This window comes from Ursus americanus, chromosome 16, assembly GCF_024610735.1.
Source record: "Ursus americanus isolate L20-20 chromosome 16, mUrsAme1.1.p, whole genome shotgun sequence".
NCBI lineage: Eukaryota > Metazoa > Chordata > Mammalia > Carnivora > Ursidae > Ursus > Ursus americanus.
Window position 1 is genome coordinate 4430365 of NC_142142.1, and position 15158 is coordinate 4445522.

Below are 15158 nucleotides of genomic sequence, written 5' to 3' on the forward strand. Positions count from 1 at the left end.
ATTCATATGTATGTATATGCATATGCATAATATACATATACATGAACATACTCACACACACACACTAAATGGTCCTCAAATTCCCCAAGAAGAGTATGGGTTGAATTACATGTGGTAAAGCATTTTTTTAAAATTTTTATTATTATTTTTTAAAATGTTTTTTTATTACATTATGTTCGTCACCATACAGTACATCCCTGGCTTCTGATGCAAGGTTCGATGATTCATTAGTTGCGTATAACACCCAGTGCACCATGCAATACGTGCCCTCCTTACTACCCATCACCAGTCTATTTTTCATATAAATTAAATGCAGTGTTTGTAACACCATGAGATACAAAGAACAAAAACCTGTATTAGTCCTACTCCTTACCTGATAGATGTATATTCTTCTTCCCTCTCTTGTTCAGTCTTTGATATATGGGAGTGATCTGGGGAATAGAGAGATTGGCTCTATTCCTGGAGCCCTCTGATGTTCAGGTAAGGATGGCAGAAGAGTTTTGATAACATTGGAAGAAATGGGAGAATATGAATATTACAAACTGATTTTACATTTAACCAGGGGTCAGGAAAAAGACAGAAGTGGAACAAGAATCACTACTGGGAAGTTGACATCTAACACTGTTATATGCAGTCACCAACAGTGACAGAGACAATGTCCATTCTTAATGACACCCAGTTCCATCCTTCTTCATTCCTCCTCCTGGGTATCCCAGGGCTGGAAGGTGTGCACATCTGGATTGGATTTCCCTTTTTTTTGGTATATCTTATTGCACTCCTGGGGAATGCTGTTGTCCTATTTGTGATCCAGACTGAGCATAGTCTCCATGAGCCCATGTACTACTTCCTGGCCATGTTGGACTCCATCGACCTGGGCTTGTCCACAGCCACCATCCCCAAAATGCTGGGCATTTTCTGGTTTAGCCTTAGGGATATATCTTTTGAAAGCTGCCTTTCGCAGATGTTCTTCATCCACTTCTTCACTGCCATGGAGAGTGTTGTGTTGGTGGCCATGGCCTTTGACCGCTACATTGCCATTTGTAAACCCCTTCGGTACACCATGATCCTCACCAGCAGAATCATCAGCATCATTGGAGGCATTGCTATCCTGCGGAGTCTATGCATGGTGACCCCACTGGTGTTTCTTCTCCTGAGGCTGCCCTTCTGTGGCCACCATGTCATCCCTCATACCTACTGTGAACACATGGGCATTGCTCGTCTGGCCTGTGCCAGCATCAAAGTCAACGTAATATTTGGTCTTGGGGATATGTCTATTTTACTATCGGATGTGCTTCTTATTACTCTGTCCTATGTCAGGATCCTCCACGCTGTCTTCTGCCTGCCCTCCTGGGAAGCCCGGTGTAAAGCTCTCAACACCTGTAGCTCCCACATTGGTGTCCTCTTAGCTTTTTTCACACCAGCATTTTTCTCTTTCTTGACACACCGTTTTGGCCATAATATACCCCAGTATATCCATATCCTTTTAGCCAATCTATATGTGGTTGTTCCACCAGCCCTGAATCCTGTAATCTATGGGGTCAGGACCAAGCAGATTAGGGAGCGGGTTTTGAGGATTTTTTTTTTAAAGACCGTTAACCATTCCTATTCCTAGAATTACAGTTCATATTTGCTCCATTTGCTCATTAGAAGGAGGTTATTGTCTAAAAAAATAGAAGTAACAAAGATGAATATAAACAGAAATAGCATTTTTCTGTAATCCTTGAGTTTACAGATAATAATAAATTTGTTGGTGATAATATTATAATTTTTAAGGATTGCATCTTTTACAAAATGCTTATATTTATACTATTTGATAATCAAGGTAGTCCTATAAAGTCATTACTATATTCACAAGTTTTCAGATGAGGGTTTGATACTTAGGATCCTAAATGATTCGTCTGAAAATTCAGCTGTTAGTGAGGAGTACATTCTTAAGTCAGGTGGTTTTAGAGTTATACCAGTTTCTGAATCATCAGAAGATATATGAAAGCAACAGAATGAAATTTGTTCAGGGATTGTAGATAATTTTGGTGGCAAAATTTTCAAAATAATAACAATGACATTATTGAACTCATTAGCATTTACTGTTCTAAATAATCTACTTACATTTACACACCTATTTCTTATGTGAATTCTATGATGTGGTCACTCTTAATATATGCATTTTCACATAAGTAAACTGTGGATGAAAAAATTCTCCATAAAAAATTATGATTGAGATTTTGGCTCCAGGTATCTAGAGAAATAGAAGGCATGCATTTAGAAATGAAACAGAGCAGGGAATAATGGTACATAATTGTGAAACACATTCATTAAGTGAATATTCATTAACTTCTGCATGTGCTAAATTATATGTGGCTGTTTGGTGATAGATAGAAAGACAGAATCCTATATTGTAAGAAACCCATGATGGCAGTTAGGGTATTAAGGCAAAGAACATTATGCTATAGGATTACATATTAACTTTTAATTGGAAGGTGCTTTGTAGAATCTTCGTAATAATATTAAATAAATATTTCAAATGTTGGGCTAATATATTAAAAATAGCCACACAAAACTAGAAATGTATTTGACTTTTTTTCAATTTCTAAAATAGTCATATGGAAAATTATTGACCTAGTCGTAAAGGAGATTTTGTTTTTTGTTTGTTTTATTTTGATTTTTTTTTTTTCGAGAGAGAGAGAGGGAGAGAAAGTGCACGGTGGGAAGGGGCAGAGGGAGAGGGAGAGAGAATCCCTGGTAGACACCCCACTGAGTGTGGAGCCCACAGGTGGGGCTCCATCTCATGACCCTGAGATCATGATCTCAGCCAAAGTCAAGTCGGAGGCTTAACTAACTGAGCCTCCAGGTGCTGCTCTTCTGATTTTTGAGGAGATATTATTTGAAACTACATTCAAGAGAGTCTGCCAGAGTTATGTTCTCTTTTACTTCATTTAAGACTTCTGAGTTTTCATCACTTTATGAGCATGGACATTTCACTGCATGATCAGAAAATGTCAGAGAAAAAAATTAGATATTGCCTTCTAAAATCTTGTAGTTAGTTCTAGCAAAAATATTGTAAATGGGACAGCATAGAATTCATATACAATATTTGTTAGCAAAATTCATATACTACAGTTAAATTTTTGTATTTAGAAACTCTAGTAGATCAAAAGAACACAAAAGGGCAATTGAATAAAGAGACATCAAAGTAATTGTCACGCTAGCCTGTATAGTCAAAGCCTCTAACTCTAGATAAAGTAACAAAGCTTTAATCATCCAGATAGACAACAGAGAGCTTATCTATTGGTGCACTAACAAAAATGATATCATATTTAGACTTAAGTAAATGTAAAAATTAATAACATTATCTATAGCAACTTGGACCTTTGGATGAAATAATCTCAGTACGAAAAACAGTTTGTGGAGATTTTTGAGGAAGAATCTATAGCTTGCAAATATGGTTTTTAGTAATTGGAAAGTTAAAATTAAAAATATTTGCTTGGCACCCCTAGGTTAGACATTACTAGTGTTCGCTGACATTTCCAGCTTTCTTTTTCTTCCACGAATGTGGGAGGATTACATGTGTCCAAACTCTTCAGTTAAACTTGGCCACGGGACTTGGTGTGGCAAATAAAATATTTATAAAAGTGACCGGACATGTATCAATTCTGAAAGGAAACATTTAAGAGTGATTATATGCTTCTCCATTTCTCTCCCCCTACTCTTGTGTACCCTGAAAGGTTTTGTTAATATGCCAGGTCATAAAATTCTGATGCCTTCATCACAATAGATCCTTGAGTGACTACAATAGAGTCTCCACCCCCAAAGCCTCTATTAGTTGTGTAGCATAAACAAGAATTAAATCTTTACGTCTTTAACACACTGAAATTTGGGAGAGGATGGGTGTTACCTCAGCGTAATCATGAGTATCTGGAATGATATCATACTCATGGACCAGAAACAGTCCAAATATATATGTGTTTAGCCAAGATTAGCTAAGTTTTTCCTGAAGAACAAAGTTGGAAGACTTATTCTGTCAGAACACAAGATCTGCTCTTAAGCTATAGAAAAGACCTATAACAAAGCTATAGTAATTGGATGGTGTGCTTTTGTTGCAATTGTAGAAAACCAGTCCAATGAAGCTGCACAGAGTCTAGAAGCAGACCCCCAGATACATATTTGCTTGAATTATGACAGACATAACATGGCACTACAACGACAAAAGATATTATCAATAAAAGGTACTGGATCAATTGGAGAGTCATATGAAAAAGTAATGAATCTTGATGTTTATCCCACATCACACAAAAAATCCTTCCCAAGTGAATTGTAGATATAAACTTGAAAAGAAAAATACAGCTTCTAGGGGAAAAAAAAGGAGAAAATATTTTCAGAACCTTATAATAAGGAAAGATTCTAAAATAAGACACAAGTACATACATATTGGTATACTAACAATATTGGGAACATATTGACTAGTCACTGTATATTTAAATTAAGAATATCTTTCATCAAATACACCATTAACAGAGAAAATAGGAAAACCAGATGACTTGTATTATAGAATATATAGAAGACTCCTATAAATAGATAAGAAAAAGGAATACCACCACATAGAAAAATTAACAATGGACTTGTATGAGGACTTCATAAAGGAGGATATCTGTATTTCCAGTGAATATGAAAAGATGGTCTACCTCCTTAGACATAAGGAAAATACATTTGAAATCACCAAGCACTTCCACTATGTATTGACCAGAATGGATAAAATTAAAAATGTTAAGCAGCATCAGGTATGTAGAGCAACTAGAATCCTGAGACATTGCTAGTGAGAAGGTAAATTGGTAAAATCAATTTAGAAAACTGGCAGTATCACAAAAAGCTAGTCATGTGCATATCCCATGACCTCAAAATTTCATTTCTAGGAATATACCCAGCAAAAGCATTACATAAATTCATTTGGAGATACGTACATCAATGATCACAGAAGCACCATATGTAACACTAAATGAGACAGCTCAAATGTACATTAATACTAGAATGCATAAAGAAGGTGTGATATATTTATACAGAGAAATACTATGTACCAATGAGAATGAACAAACTAGGAGTATAAACAACAAATGAGCCGGATAGAAAAAACATACACACATGTATCTACATCTATACACATGTTGATTTAATTTCAAGAATAAGAGTGCTAACACAAGGACTGACGTGTCAAATCAGATTCACATAAACCAATACCAATGACTTATCCTTACTAGGATGTCTAGTTATTAGTATACTTATAAGGGGAATTAACTAGATCAATTGTTTTTCCTGGGCCACAAGGGTGGAAGAGAAAAAATGGTTTCAGGTGTGCTGCTAATCTTTTGCTTCCTTGTAGGCAAGTGTTAGAAATCAGAATTGTGGTTACTTTTGCTTTTGTTTCCCTTGCTTCAGAAGACAGATCCAGAAAAACGTTACTATGCCCTATGTCAGAGAAATTACTGCCTATGCTCTTTTCTAGGATTTATGGTTTCAGGTCTCACCTCACATTTAGGTCTTTAATCCATTTTGAATTTATTTTTGTGTATGGTGAAAGACAGTGATCTGGTTCATTCTTTTGCATGTAGCTCTCCAGTTTTCCCAACACCCTTCATTGATGAGACTCTTTTTCCCATTGTATATTCGTTCCTCATTTGTTGAAGATTAGTTGACCATATAATTGTGGGTTTATTTCTGGTTTTTCTATTCTGTTTTATTGATCTATGTGTATATTTTTGTGCCAGTACCATACTGTTTTGATTACTACAGCTTTGTAGTATAACTTGAAGTCTGGAATTGTGATGCCTCCAGCTTTGTTTTTCTTTTTCAAGATTGCTTTAGCTATTTGGGGTCTTTTGTGGTCCCATACAAGTTTTAAAACTGTTTGTTCCAGTTCTGTGAAAAATGTTGGTGGTATTTTGATAGAAATTGCATTAAATCTGTAGATTACTTTGAGTAGTATGGATCTTTTAACAATATTTGCTCTTCCAATCCATGAGCATGGAATGTCTTTTCATTTCTTCGTGTCATCTTCCATTTCCTTCATTGGTGTTTCATAGTTTTCAGAGTACAGGTCTTTAACCTCTTTGGTTAGGTTTATTCCTATGTACTTTATTATTTTTGGCACAATTGTTAAGTGGGATTGTTTTCTTAATTTCACTTTCTGCCGCTTCATTATTAGTATATAGAAATGCAACAGATTTTCATATACTGATTTTATTTCCTACTACCTTACTGAATTCATTGATCAGTTCTAGTAGGGTTTTGGTGGAGTCTTTAGGGTTCTCTATGTATAGTATTATATCATGTGCAAATAGTGAAAATATTACTTCTTTCTTACCAAGTTGGATGCCTTTTATTTCTTTTTGTTGTGTGATTGCTGTGGCTAGGGCTTCCAGTACCATGTTGAATAAAAGTAATGAAAATGGACATCCTTGTTTTGTTCCTGACTTTAGGGGAAAAGCTTTCAGTTTTTCCCCATTGAGTATGATGTTCACTCTGGGTTTTTCATCTAAGGCCTTTATTATGTTGAGGTATGTTCCCTCTAAACCTACTTGGCAGCCACTGTGGGAAAAGGATGGAGGTTCCCCAAAAAGTTAAACATAGAACTTCCCTATGATCTAGTAATCTCACTATGAGTATTTATGCAAAGAGCACAAAAACACTAACTCTAAGGCATACATGCACCCTAATATTTATAGCGGTATTAACTACAATAGCCAAATGATGGAAGCAGCCCAAATGTCCACTGAGAGATGAATGGATAAAGAAGATGTGGTAAATATATATACTATGGATTATTATTCAGCCATAAAAAATAATGAAATCTTGCCATGTGCAACAACACAGATGAAGCTAGAGAGTATTATGCTAAGTGAAATTAGTCAGAGAAAAACAAATACCATAAATTTCACTCATATGTGGAATTTAAGAAATAAATTACACATGAGCAAAGGAAAAAGAGAGAGAGAGAGACAAACCAAGAAACAGACTCTAAACTGTAAAGAACAAACTGATGGTTACCAGAGGGGAGGTGGGTGGGGGGAAGGGTGAAATAGGTGATGGGGATTAAGGAGGGCACTTGCTGTAACGAGCACTGGGTATTGTATGGAAGTGTTGAATCACTATATTGTACACCTGACACTAATATAACACTGTATGTTAACTATACTGGAATTAAACCAATACCTTAATAAATAATTTTTGTTGTTGTTGTTCTTTAAAAGCCACTGTTTAGGGAAGGAAAAAACAAGTAACAGAGCAGGAGACAACATGTGCAAAACACATATGTCGTGAAAGACTTGTATCCAGAATACATAAAGAACTTCCAAACTCAATAATAAGGAAACGACCCAATTTAAAACGTGGGCAAAGGATTTGAACAGGCACTTCACCAAAGAAAATTATATGGATGGCAAATAAATACATAGAAAGATGGTCAGCATCACTGGACTTCAGGGAAATGTACACTAAAACACAATGAGGCAGCACTAGAACCTCTTCAGATGAAAGAATCCTGAGAATGCCAATTACTGGTGAGCCTGTGGACCAACTGACAGTCTTATACACAGGGAGTATCAACGCTCTCTAGCCAACAAGCACCAGGAATACGATTATAGTTTTTAAAAAAGGAGGATTCATCACCTGCTGTAACAGGGGACACCACATGCAGGGGTGAAATGTCAGGGGTTTCAGTAAGAGTGTTCAAGGAAGGGCTGGATATTGGAATTGGACTTGTTAGGGGATATTTTTCAGGAGCAGATGCTCTCAAGGTGCTCGTGCTTAGTGAAATTGTTTCTATTAAGTGGACATCATCAATCAAGATGTTTGTGCCAGGACAGCTATCAGCTGACAGATACTAGAACTGCTCTTTTCTCTCTCAGAAGAAAACCAGTCTCTCATGATTGTATTCGTATCCAGGCTAAACACAATACCTAATCTTTCTGTGATGTCCTCAAACGATGTATGTTTCTATTTTGCTGTTCAGTTTTTATCGTGCCGCCTTCTAAGCCTCTCCTAAAGGAAACTGAGTTAGGAAGCCTAGAAAACTCACCGGTTTCCTGAATTGCTGTAGTTCTGAAGTTGGCCCCATAAATGTTAAAACTTAGTTATTTGCATGTTCATATGTGGTTAGTATTAACTATGCAACCAGAATATCAGCTTCTTGGGGTAAAGATTTACAGATGCAAAACATTACTGACCACATAGTTTTAAATAAGTGCTCAGTGGCTAACCTAATTTCTAGATCAAGTAAATGATATTTGCTGGAAAAGAGTGTCACAATCATTAGAGTATAGAACAGTCATGGGTAATGAGTTGGAGAAATTATAGTTTGGCTCAGATATTATTCTTGTGGGACTGATGGCAAGAGAATAATTAGAAAGAGTGGGTTGTTAGAGAATGAGAGATTCTTTCAAATTGGGAAGCTAAGGGAAGAAACTTGAAAGTCCCAAGAGATTCTGTTGCCCCTGCGCTTTTTTCTGCCCGTAACCCAATGGTGAGAACTTGCGAATTCATTGTTCATGTCCTCGTCCCATGTGACCCCAGAAGAGCAGCTACTCCCCTTCAGGGAGAGGATTTTCAATCTCAGTATAAACTTTTCTCCTTGAACCCCAGTTACAATGCTAAGACATGCTTGGAGCAGTTATTGGTCAGGATTGTAGATTCTTTCAATATTGGCACTTTCTGAAGCTGGTGAGTTGGTTATAGGCTTGACTGCCCTATGTGTTCAAACATATAGGCCGGGAAGGTTTGAGCTTGGTCTGTTGATTAAATTCCCTCATTAAATTGATGATACACATTTATATATGATACAAATATTAATTTGGAAGACATAAAGTAAAATATTTTATATTAAATTTCTAATTGGTAGAATTTCAGATAATTTTGCATATTTTGGTGTTTTATCATTTTTTTTTTCACAACAAGCACACCTCCTTTAATGATAAGGAAAATTTAAAAAACCTAAGCGAACAACTTATTTTATTGAGGTATTACTACATTTCTTTCCCTCCCTTCTGTTTTCTTTTTCCCACTCTGTTCTGTTTTGCCTCATTTCCCTCTCCCCCTCCCCATTCTGTCTTTCCTCTTCTCTCTCTCTTCCTTTCCTTCCCATTTCTAACTCTCTGGTAGCCTAATTCTACTGAACTTTATCATGTGATTCCTTACTTCAGAATTTCTTTTGTATTTTATATCCAAAAATTTGACATTCTCAAATTTTTCCCAAATCAAATTAATACATTTTCTATTTTTATTTCATTGTCACTAAGGGTGATGAAAGCAATTGTTTAATACCTTCAGTTCCAAACCGTATGCAGCCTCTTAAAATTACAAGGGGCTTTTCCATTCTGATGTATGCATTCTATATGGCTACATGTTTATATACATATTCACTCTTGCTTTAGTCTTCCCTATTATCAAGCACTCTTAGCATTACATACATAAGCTATAGATAAAAATGCGAAACAATTGAAAAAAATGATAAATTTATTTAAAGACATCACTTTCCTATCAGCAGAACTCACTCACTCATTACTCTAACTCTTCCAGTCTGTCTTTTACTCTTTTCCTAACACCAGGGCCTAGTTTGGTACAACTAAGATGATCCTTCCTTCCCCACATCATGAACATGTATGTGTTTATTTAGCTCCCCACCTGCCTGTTTGGTCTGGATTGGGAGGGTGGGTCTCATTTGGGTTGATATGAATCTGGCAGATGGCCATTGCTCCTGAACGAGTCCTGCTCGGTGGTGTGCAAAGGAACATCTCTGCTCTCAGCGAGGGCTCTCCCTTTACGCAGCACTGCAGAATACCTGATGGAACGTGGTTTTGGCTTTAACACAGTTCTTGAGCTTTTGTTGTTCATTCTCCACATGGATAAAGATCTGGATAGAGGGCATAAGCGTCTTTTGGATAGGTGGGCATGCAGAATGAGGCTGTCTTTAAGCCATTCCTTTTCTATCTCTTGTCCTAGTCTATTTTTCCTACATGAGGCCTCCTAAATTCCCTTGCAAGTCTGAGGCTTTGATTACAGATTTCACAAGTCTCTGCCCTCATCCTTTTGGCCCTTGAAAGATTCTACTTATTTAGGCACTCTAGTATAGAGTAAATAATGATTTTATGTGAAAACAAGTTGGCATTGTAAAAGATCGAATAACTCAGATTTTGGAACATGCACTACTATGGAACTTTTCTATTGATATTTCATTAATACCGTAGAGCAGGACAAGAGTCAAGGGTTTCCATGAGAAAAATAAGATGTACATAAATAAATCAGTTATACATTACTGCCTATTTCTGATTGTTGTACCGCCTGCTTTTGCTAAGCCTTCCCTACAATGCCTTGTATTCTCCCTCTGCTGCACCAGAGGCCCATTAATAGACCCCTTGTCAGGAAAGCCTCTCATCAAGGACTTAATGTGTACGTTCACAGTTTCCTTATAAGGATCATGGGTTTGAGTCTCATTTCTCTATCCTTAACTGCCACATAAACTGTGTGATTTCTGTTCCTGTCCTCCTACCATGAGGACTTTTGATGAGGAGTAGAATTAACAATTACCTACTTGTCTAGTCTTTCATTTACGAATGTTTTGAGTGGCAGCTATCTGCCAGATATTGTGCTAGAGAAATAATGATGAAAAAGTGCTCACTGGCCTCCTCTGCAAGTCTGCCTGAAGCTTACAATTCGGTGGGAACTCCGACCTTAAGTAGACACACAGAGAGCTATGGGTAGAATAAGAGGGTCTTAGGAGAGACTGTTATCAGCCAATACACTGAGTTCAGTGAAGGCCTTTTTGCGAGGGGGTAACTTAGTAAAATGTGGAGGATTAACTGGAGGATGATGTTGGTTCCTCCTCTCTTTTCCTCACACCTGTCTTGAGGATCTCTCCTACAGGTACATTACCACTTTCAGAGATTTCCTCTTCCTCTTTTTTCTCTCACAGGGCATTTCTCTTTTATTCTTAAAATCTACTTTGATTGTCTATGATCTCAAGTGCATAGTATATTGTGTAACATCCTAACTTCCTTGGATTTTAGGAGGAGGTCATGTCTCATATTAATGCTATTTCATACTCTTCAAAGGGCTGTTCTTTATTGATTATAATTAAGAACACATTCATCTTTTGTTCCCAGTTCTTTAGAAATGTAAATTTAGAACAATTATGTTAGAAAATATGCAAGAAGTAGTTGAGAATGAAGAAGAGGAAATGGGGAGGAAATTCGGGGTGCTGATGATAAGGGCAAGTAGCTCAAGAAATCGAATAAAGGGCTAAATGCTTGATACTATAGGAAAACTCCATAAATACGTGCATTTGGGTAGAATCCTAGGACTACCAGGAGGTCACAGAGCTGGTGACTGCAACCAAGCAGTCATTTTGAGGATGGAGACGAGCTCCTGTGATCCGGACATAAAAGAAATCAACTGATTCAGGAGCCAGTATCTGTCCTGTTTTTCCCATGTGGTTGATGTGAGTAGCAAGTGGTATAATTTGTCTGAAATTTCTTTGTGCAATTGAAATAAATAATATTAAATGCTTATATAACACTATTATTTCTGTAGTTGTCCTCTCCCTCCTAATAGCAATGACAATAATAATGAATTCACATTTAGGGACAAAGTTGGAAATGGTATGGATTGTTTAGAAGTGAAGGGAAGCCAACTTGTCTGCTACGAGGAATAGGGGACATAAATACGGAGCCTGAATGGTTCAGTCAGTGCTTTAAGCCTCAGTCAATCTTTCTAAAAATGGTGGTTTTATATCTGAGATTAATTATGTTACCTTGAATTTTGTGAACTCTGTGGCCTCATAAAGCAAGGTCTTTGTTTCAAAAAGTGAAGCAAATGTTTTCATCCCTTGATGCAAAAGTAACACAAATTTAGAAAAAGCAAAAAATATGCTTAGATTTTGATGCAAGCTATTTATAAACAAGTTGAAGAAGAAAGATAGGCCATATTAAGTAGCAGAAATAAAAGTCCATTGGTTGTAAGTGGAAATGCATAGAGGAAAATATTGGACTCATATTTTCAGTTAAACAGATGATATTTAACTTTATTATTATTATTAATTTTTTGGAAGTATCGTTGATACACATGTTACATTAGTTTCAGGTGTACAACATAGTGATTTGACAAGTTGATACATTATGCCATGCTTACCATCTGTCACCATACAACACAATTATAGTACCATTGACTATATTCCCTCTGCTCTAACTTTTTTATCCCTGTGAGTTAATCATTCTGTAACTAGAAGCCTGTATCTCCTACCGCCCTTCATCCATTTTGTCCATTCTCCCATATCCCTGTCCTCTGGCAACCGTAAGTTTGTTTTCTGTATTTATGGGTATGTTTCTGCTTTTGGTTTGTTTTTAAACAAATGATTTTAAAAGATGCTTCTGAAATCTATAATATTGTCAGTACTCACAGATTATAGTCTGTTATCAGTGGGCTATCAATGTGTATATCTTCTCCCAATCTATAATTAAATATTTTTAAAAGTTAGAGCCTAAAATAGAAACTTATTTCCACTGGCTTAGTCAGTGTTCTCACTAAAATTAATTTAGATGATCTCATCCAATACGTAAATATCCCTTCATTTCTTGCGGAATATTCTTCATTTGTCATATGTACGTATCAACGAAAGTAAAAGAGGGGAAATATGTATGAGGGAAAACATGATCTTCTGTATTCCTAGAGGAAATACAGTAATTACATCCTTTTTTGTTCTAATTCAGTATTAGCAATATTGAGGAGGCATTGGGAAACCTTACAAAGAACTAAGGATTCCTTCAAATGAGGAGAGTGTGACCATTAGAAGCCTTTGCCAGTATGTCTCCAGCCAATACCTCATGCATTCACCCCTCATCCTTCCTGCTTTTGGGAATCCCAGGACTGGAAAATACGCAGTTCTGGCTGGGTGTCCCCTTTGGTACAGTGTATCTGATTGCCCTCCTGGGGAATGTCATCATCCTCTTTGTGATCCAGACTGAGCACAGCCTTCACCAACCCATGTTCTACTTATTGGCCATGTTGGCTTTCACTGACCTGGGCCTCTCCACTGCCACTATTCCCAAGATGCTGAGCATTTTCTGGTTTGGCCTCAGTGAGATTGACTTTGGAGGATGCTTAGCTCAGATGTTCTTCATACACCTGTTTACAGGCTTTGAAACGTTCATGCTTGTAGCCATGGCTTTTGATCGTTACGTAGCCATTTGCCACCCTCTACGATACAACACAATCCTCACCAACAGAACTATTTGTATTATTGCTGGAGTAGGAATGTTGAAAAATTTTGCTTTAGTGTTTCCACTTGTGTTTCTCCTTCTAAGGCTTTTGTTCTGTGGACATAATATTATACCCCATACCTACTGTGAGCACATGGGCATTGCCCGCCTGGCCTGTGTCAGCATAAAGGTCAATATAGTGTTTGGATTAATCCTCATCTCTATGATACTTTTGGATGTTGTTTTGATTGCTATCTCCTATGTGAAGATTCTGCACGCTGTCTTCAGACTCCCCTCCTGGGAGGCCAGGCTTAAAGCTCTTAATACCTGTGGTTCCCATGGATGTGTCATCTTAGCTTTTTTCACTCCAGCATTTTTCTCCTTTATGACACATCGATTTGGACACAATATTCCACGTTATATCCACATCCTCCTGGCTAATTTATATGTGATCATCCCTCCTGCTCTTAACCCCATTATTTATGGAGTGAGAACCAAGCAGATCCGAGAGCGGGTCGTGACAATCTTCCTTTTTAAGGAAGTTTGACTCTGAACCCTTGATTCGGAAAGAGCCTTCAAATCTTTTCCCTTTTCATCCGTAAAAGAGGCAAGTGTTGTTAAGCTTTTATAGAGTAAATGCTTTCCAGTATACGATGTTAAACACGATGTTTCCTCATTTATGTGCAATATCAAATTAGAGATACATTGACATAGTAGATATTGTTCCTAACTAACTGTAAACATTATTGTTAAATAAATATAGGTCACTTATTTCTGGAGCTCATATTAAAATCAGGATCCAAGGATAAAGTCTTAGTGCAACTCAAGTACTATTTTTTCTTTCCCAAGCACTATTAATTAGTCTCTGAACAAAGTTTACTGATTATGGTGGAGGAATGCTGAACTGCCAAGAACTATCATAGCTGTAATGGGACCGACAAGACAAGCCATAAGGTGTGGTTCCAGGAGCAACAATTAAAGAAATCAAACACCAATTTTATTTCTCCCTTGGCACAGTTGACTTCCTTAATCATGTAACCACAGGGAAGAAAATAGTCAATAAAACACCATAGACATCATTGTATACTCCATTTTTATAAGTTTTGAAATAGCAATTACAGCAACTACAGCCAAAAATATTTGAAAGGATTCATGGGGCTTCATGAAGTATACTCATTTTTGGCTTTAAGTAAGGTTAAGGTAAAATACAGCAGGAACAAGAAATAGAACAGGTAAACATACAAAGATCCAAAAAAATTCAGCCACAATTCATAGGACCTTTTCTCAATTGTGCAGAATGAACTTTATCTTTGTTGTGAACCACTAAAAATGTGGAAAGATACCTTTGTTTCACCTAGGCCAACACACAAAATTAATGAGAGTTGTTGTTGTTGTTGTTTTAAATCTTACCGGTTACATAGCAAAAACTGGGACCTCCATAAAATGTGTGGGCCTTACCCAATCAGTCGAAGGCTTGTATAGAACAAAGACCCACTTTCATGGAGCAAGAGGGATTCTGCTGGTTGCTGAGTATATTCCAATTATGCATCTGTAACTGGGGAAATAACCACAGGATGATTTTGAAGATCCATTGATCACCTGACTTACAAAGTCCCTACTATGACTGTAAGGACTTCATCAAAATAAGAAATATGTATATTTATTTTTAAAAGGAGTGAATTTGGTGATGAGCACTGAATGTATGGAAGTGTTGCATCACTCTATTGTACACCTGAAACTAATATTATGCTGCATGCTAACTGGAATTTAAATAAAAAAATACTGAATAAAAAGAATATTGAAGAATATGAAAGAATATCTTCATGTTAATGAGTTCAACAAAGATTTCTTCAACAGCACACAAAGAGCAATAACTTTAATGTAAAATATTAATAAATTTGATTTTATTGAACATGAAAACTT

The 15158-nt window shown here is 36.7% G+C and overlaps 2 protein-coding genes across 2 annotated transcripts; both read left to right on the forward strand.

Annotated features, from left to right (window-relative positions):
* Positions 1–655: 655 nt before the first annotated feature.
* Positions 656–1612, forward strand: LOC123782716 (olfactory receptor 52E8-like). The gene has a single exon (XM_045782987.2). The coding sequence runs from the start codon at positions 656–658 to the stop codon at positions 1610–1612; it is 957 nt and encodes a 318-aa protein (XP_045638943.2).
* An 11228-nt stretch (positions 1613–12840) lies between these two features.
* On the forward strand, positions 12841–13782 carry LOC123782683 (olfactory receptor 52E8-like). Its single transcript, XM_045782955.2, has one exon. The coding sequence runs from the start codon at positions 12841–12843 to the stop codon at positions 13780–13782; it is 942 nt and encodes a 313-aa protein (XP_045638911.1).
* Positions 13783–15158: the final 1376 nt, after the last annotated feature.

Coding starts and splice junctions, on each gene's coding strand:
- LOC123782716 (XM_045782987.2), top strand. CDS start 656: ATGTCCATTCTTAATGACACCCAGTTCCATCCTTCTTCATTCCTCCTC.
- LOC123782683 (XM_045782955.2), top strand. CDS start 12,841: ATGTCTCCAGCCAATACCTCATGCATTCACCCCTCATCCTTCCTGCTT.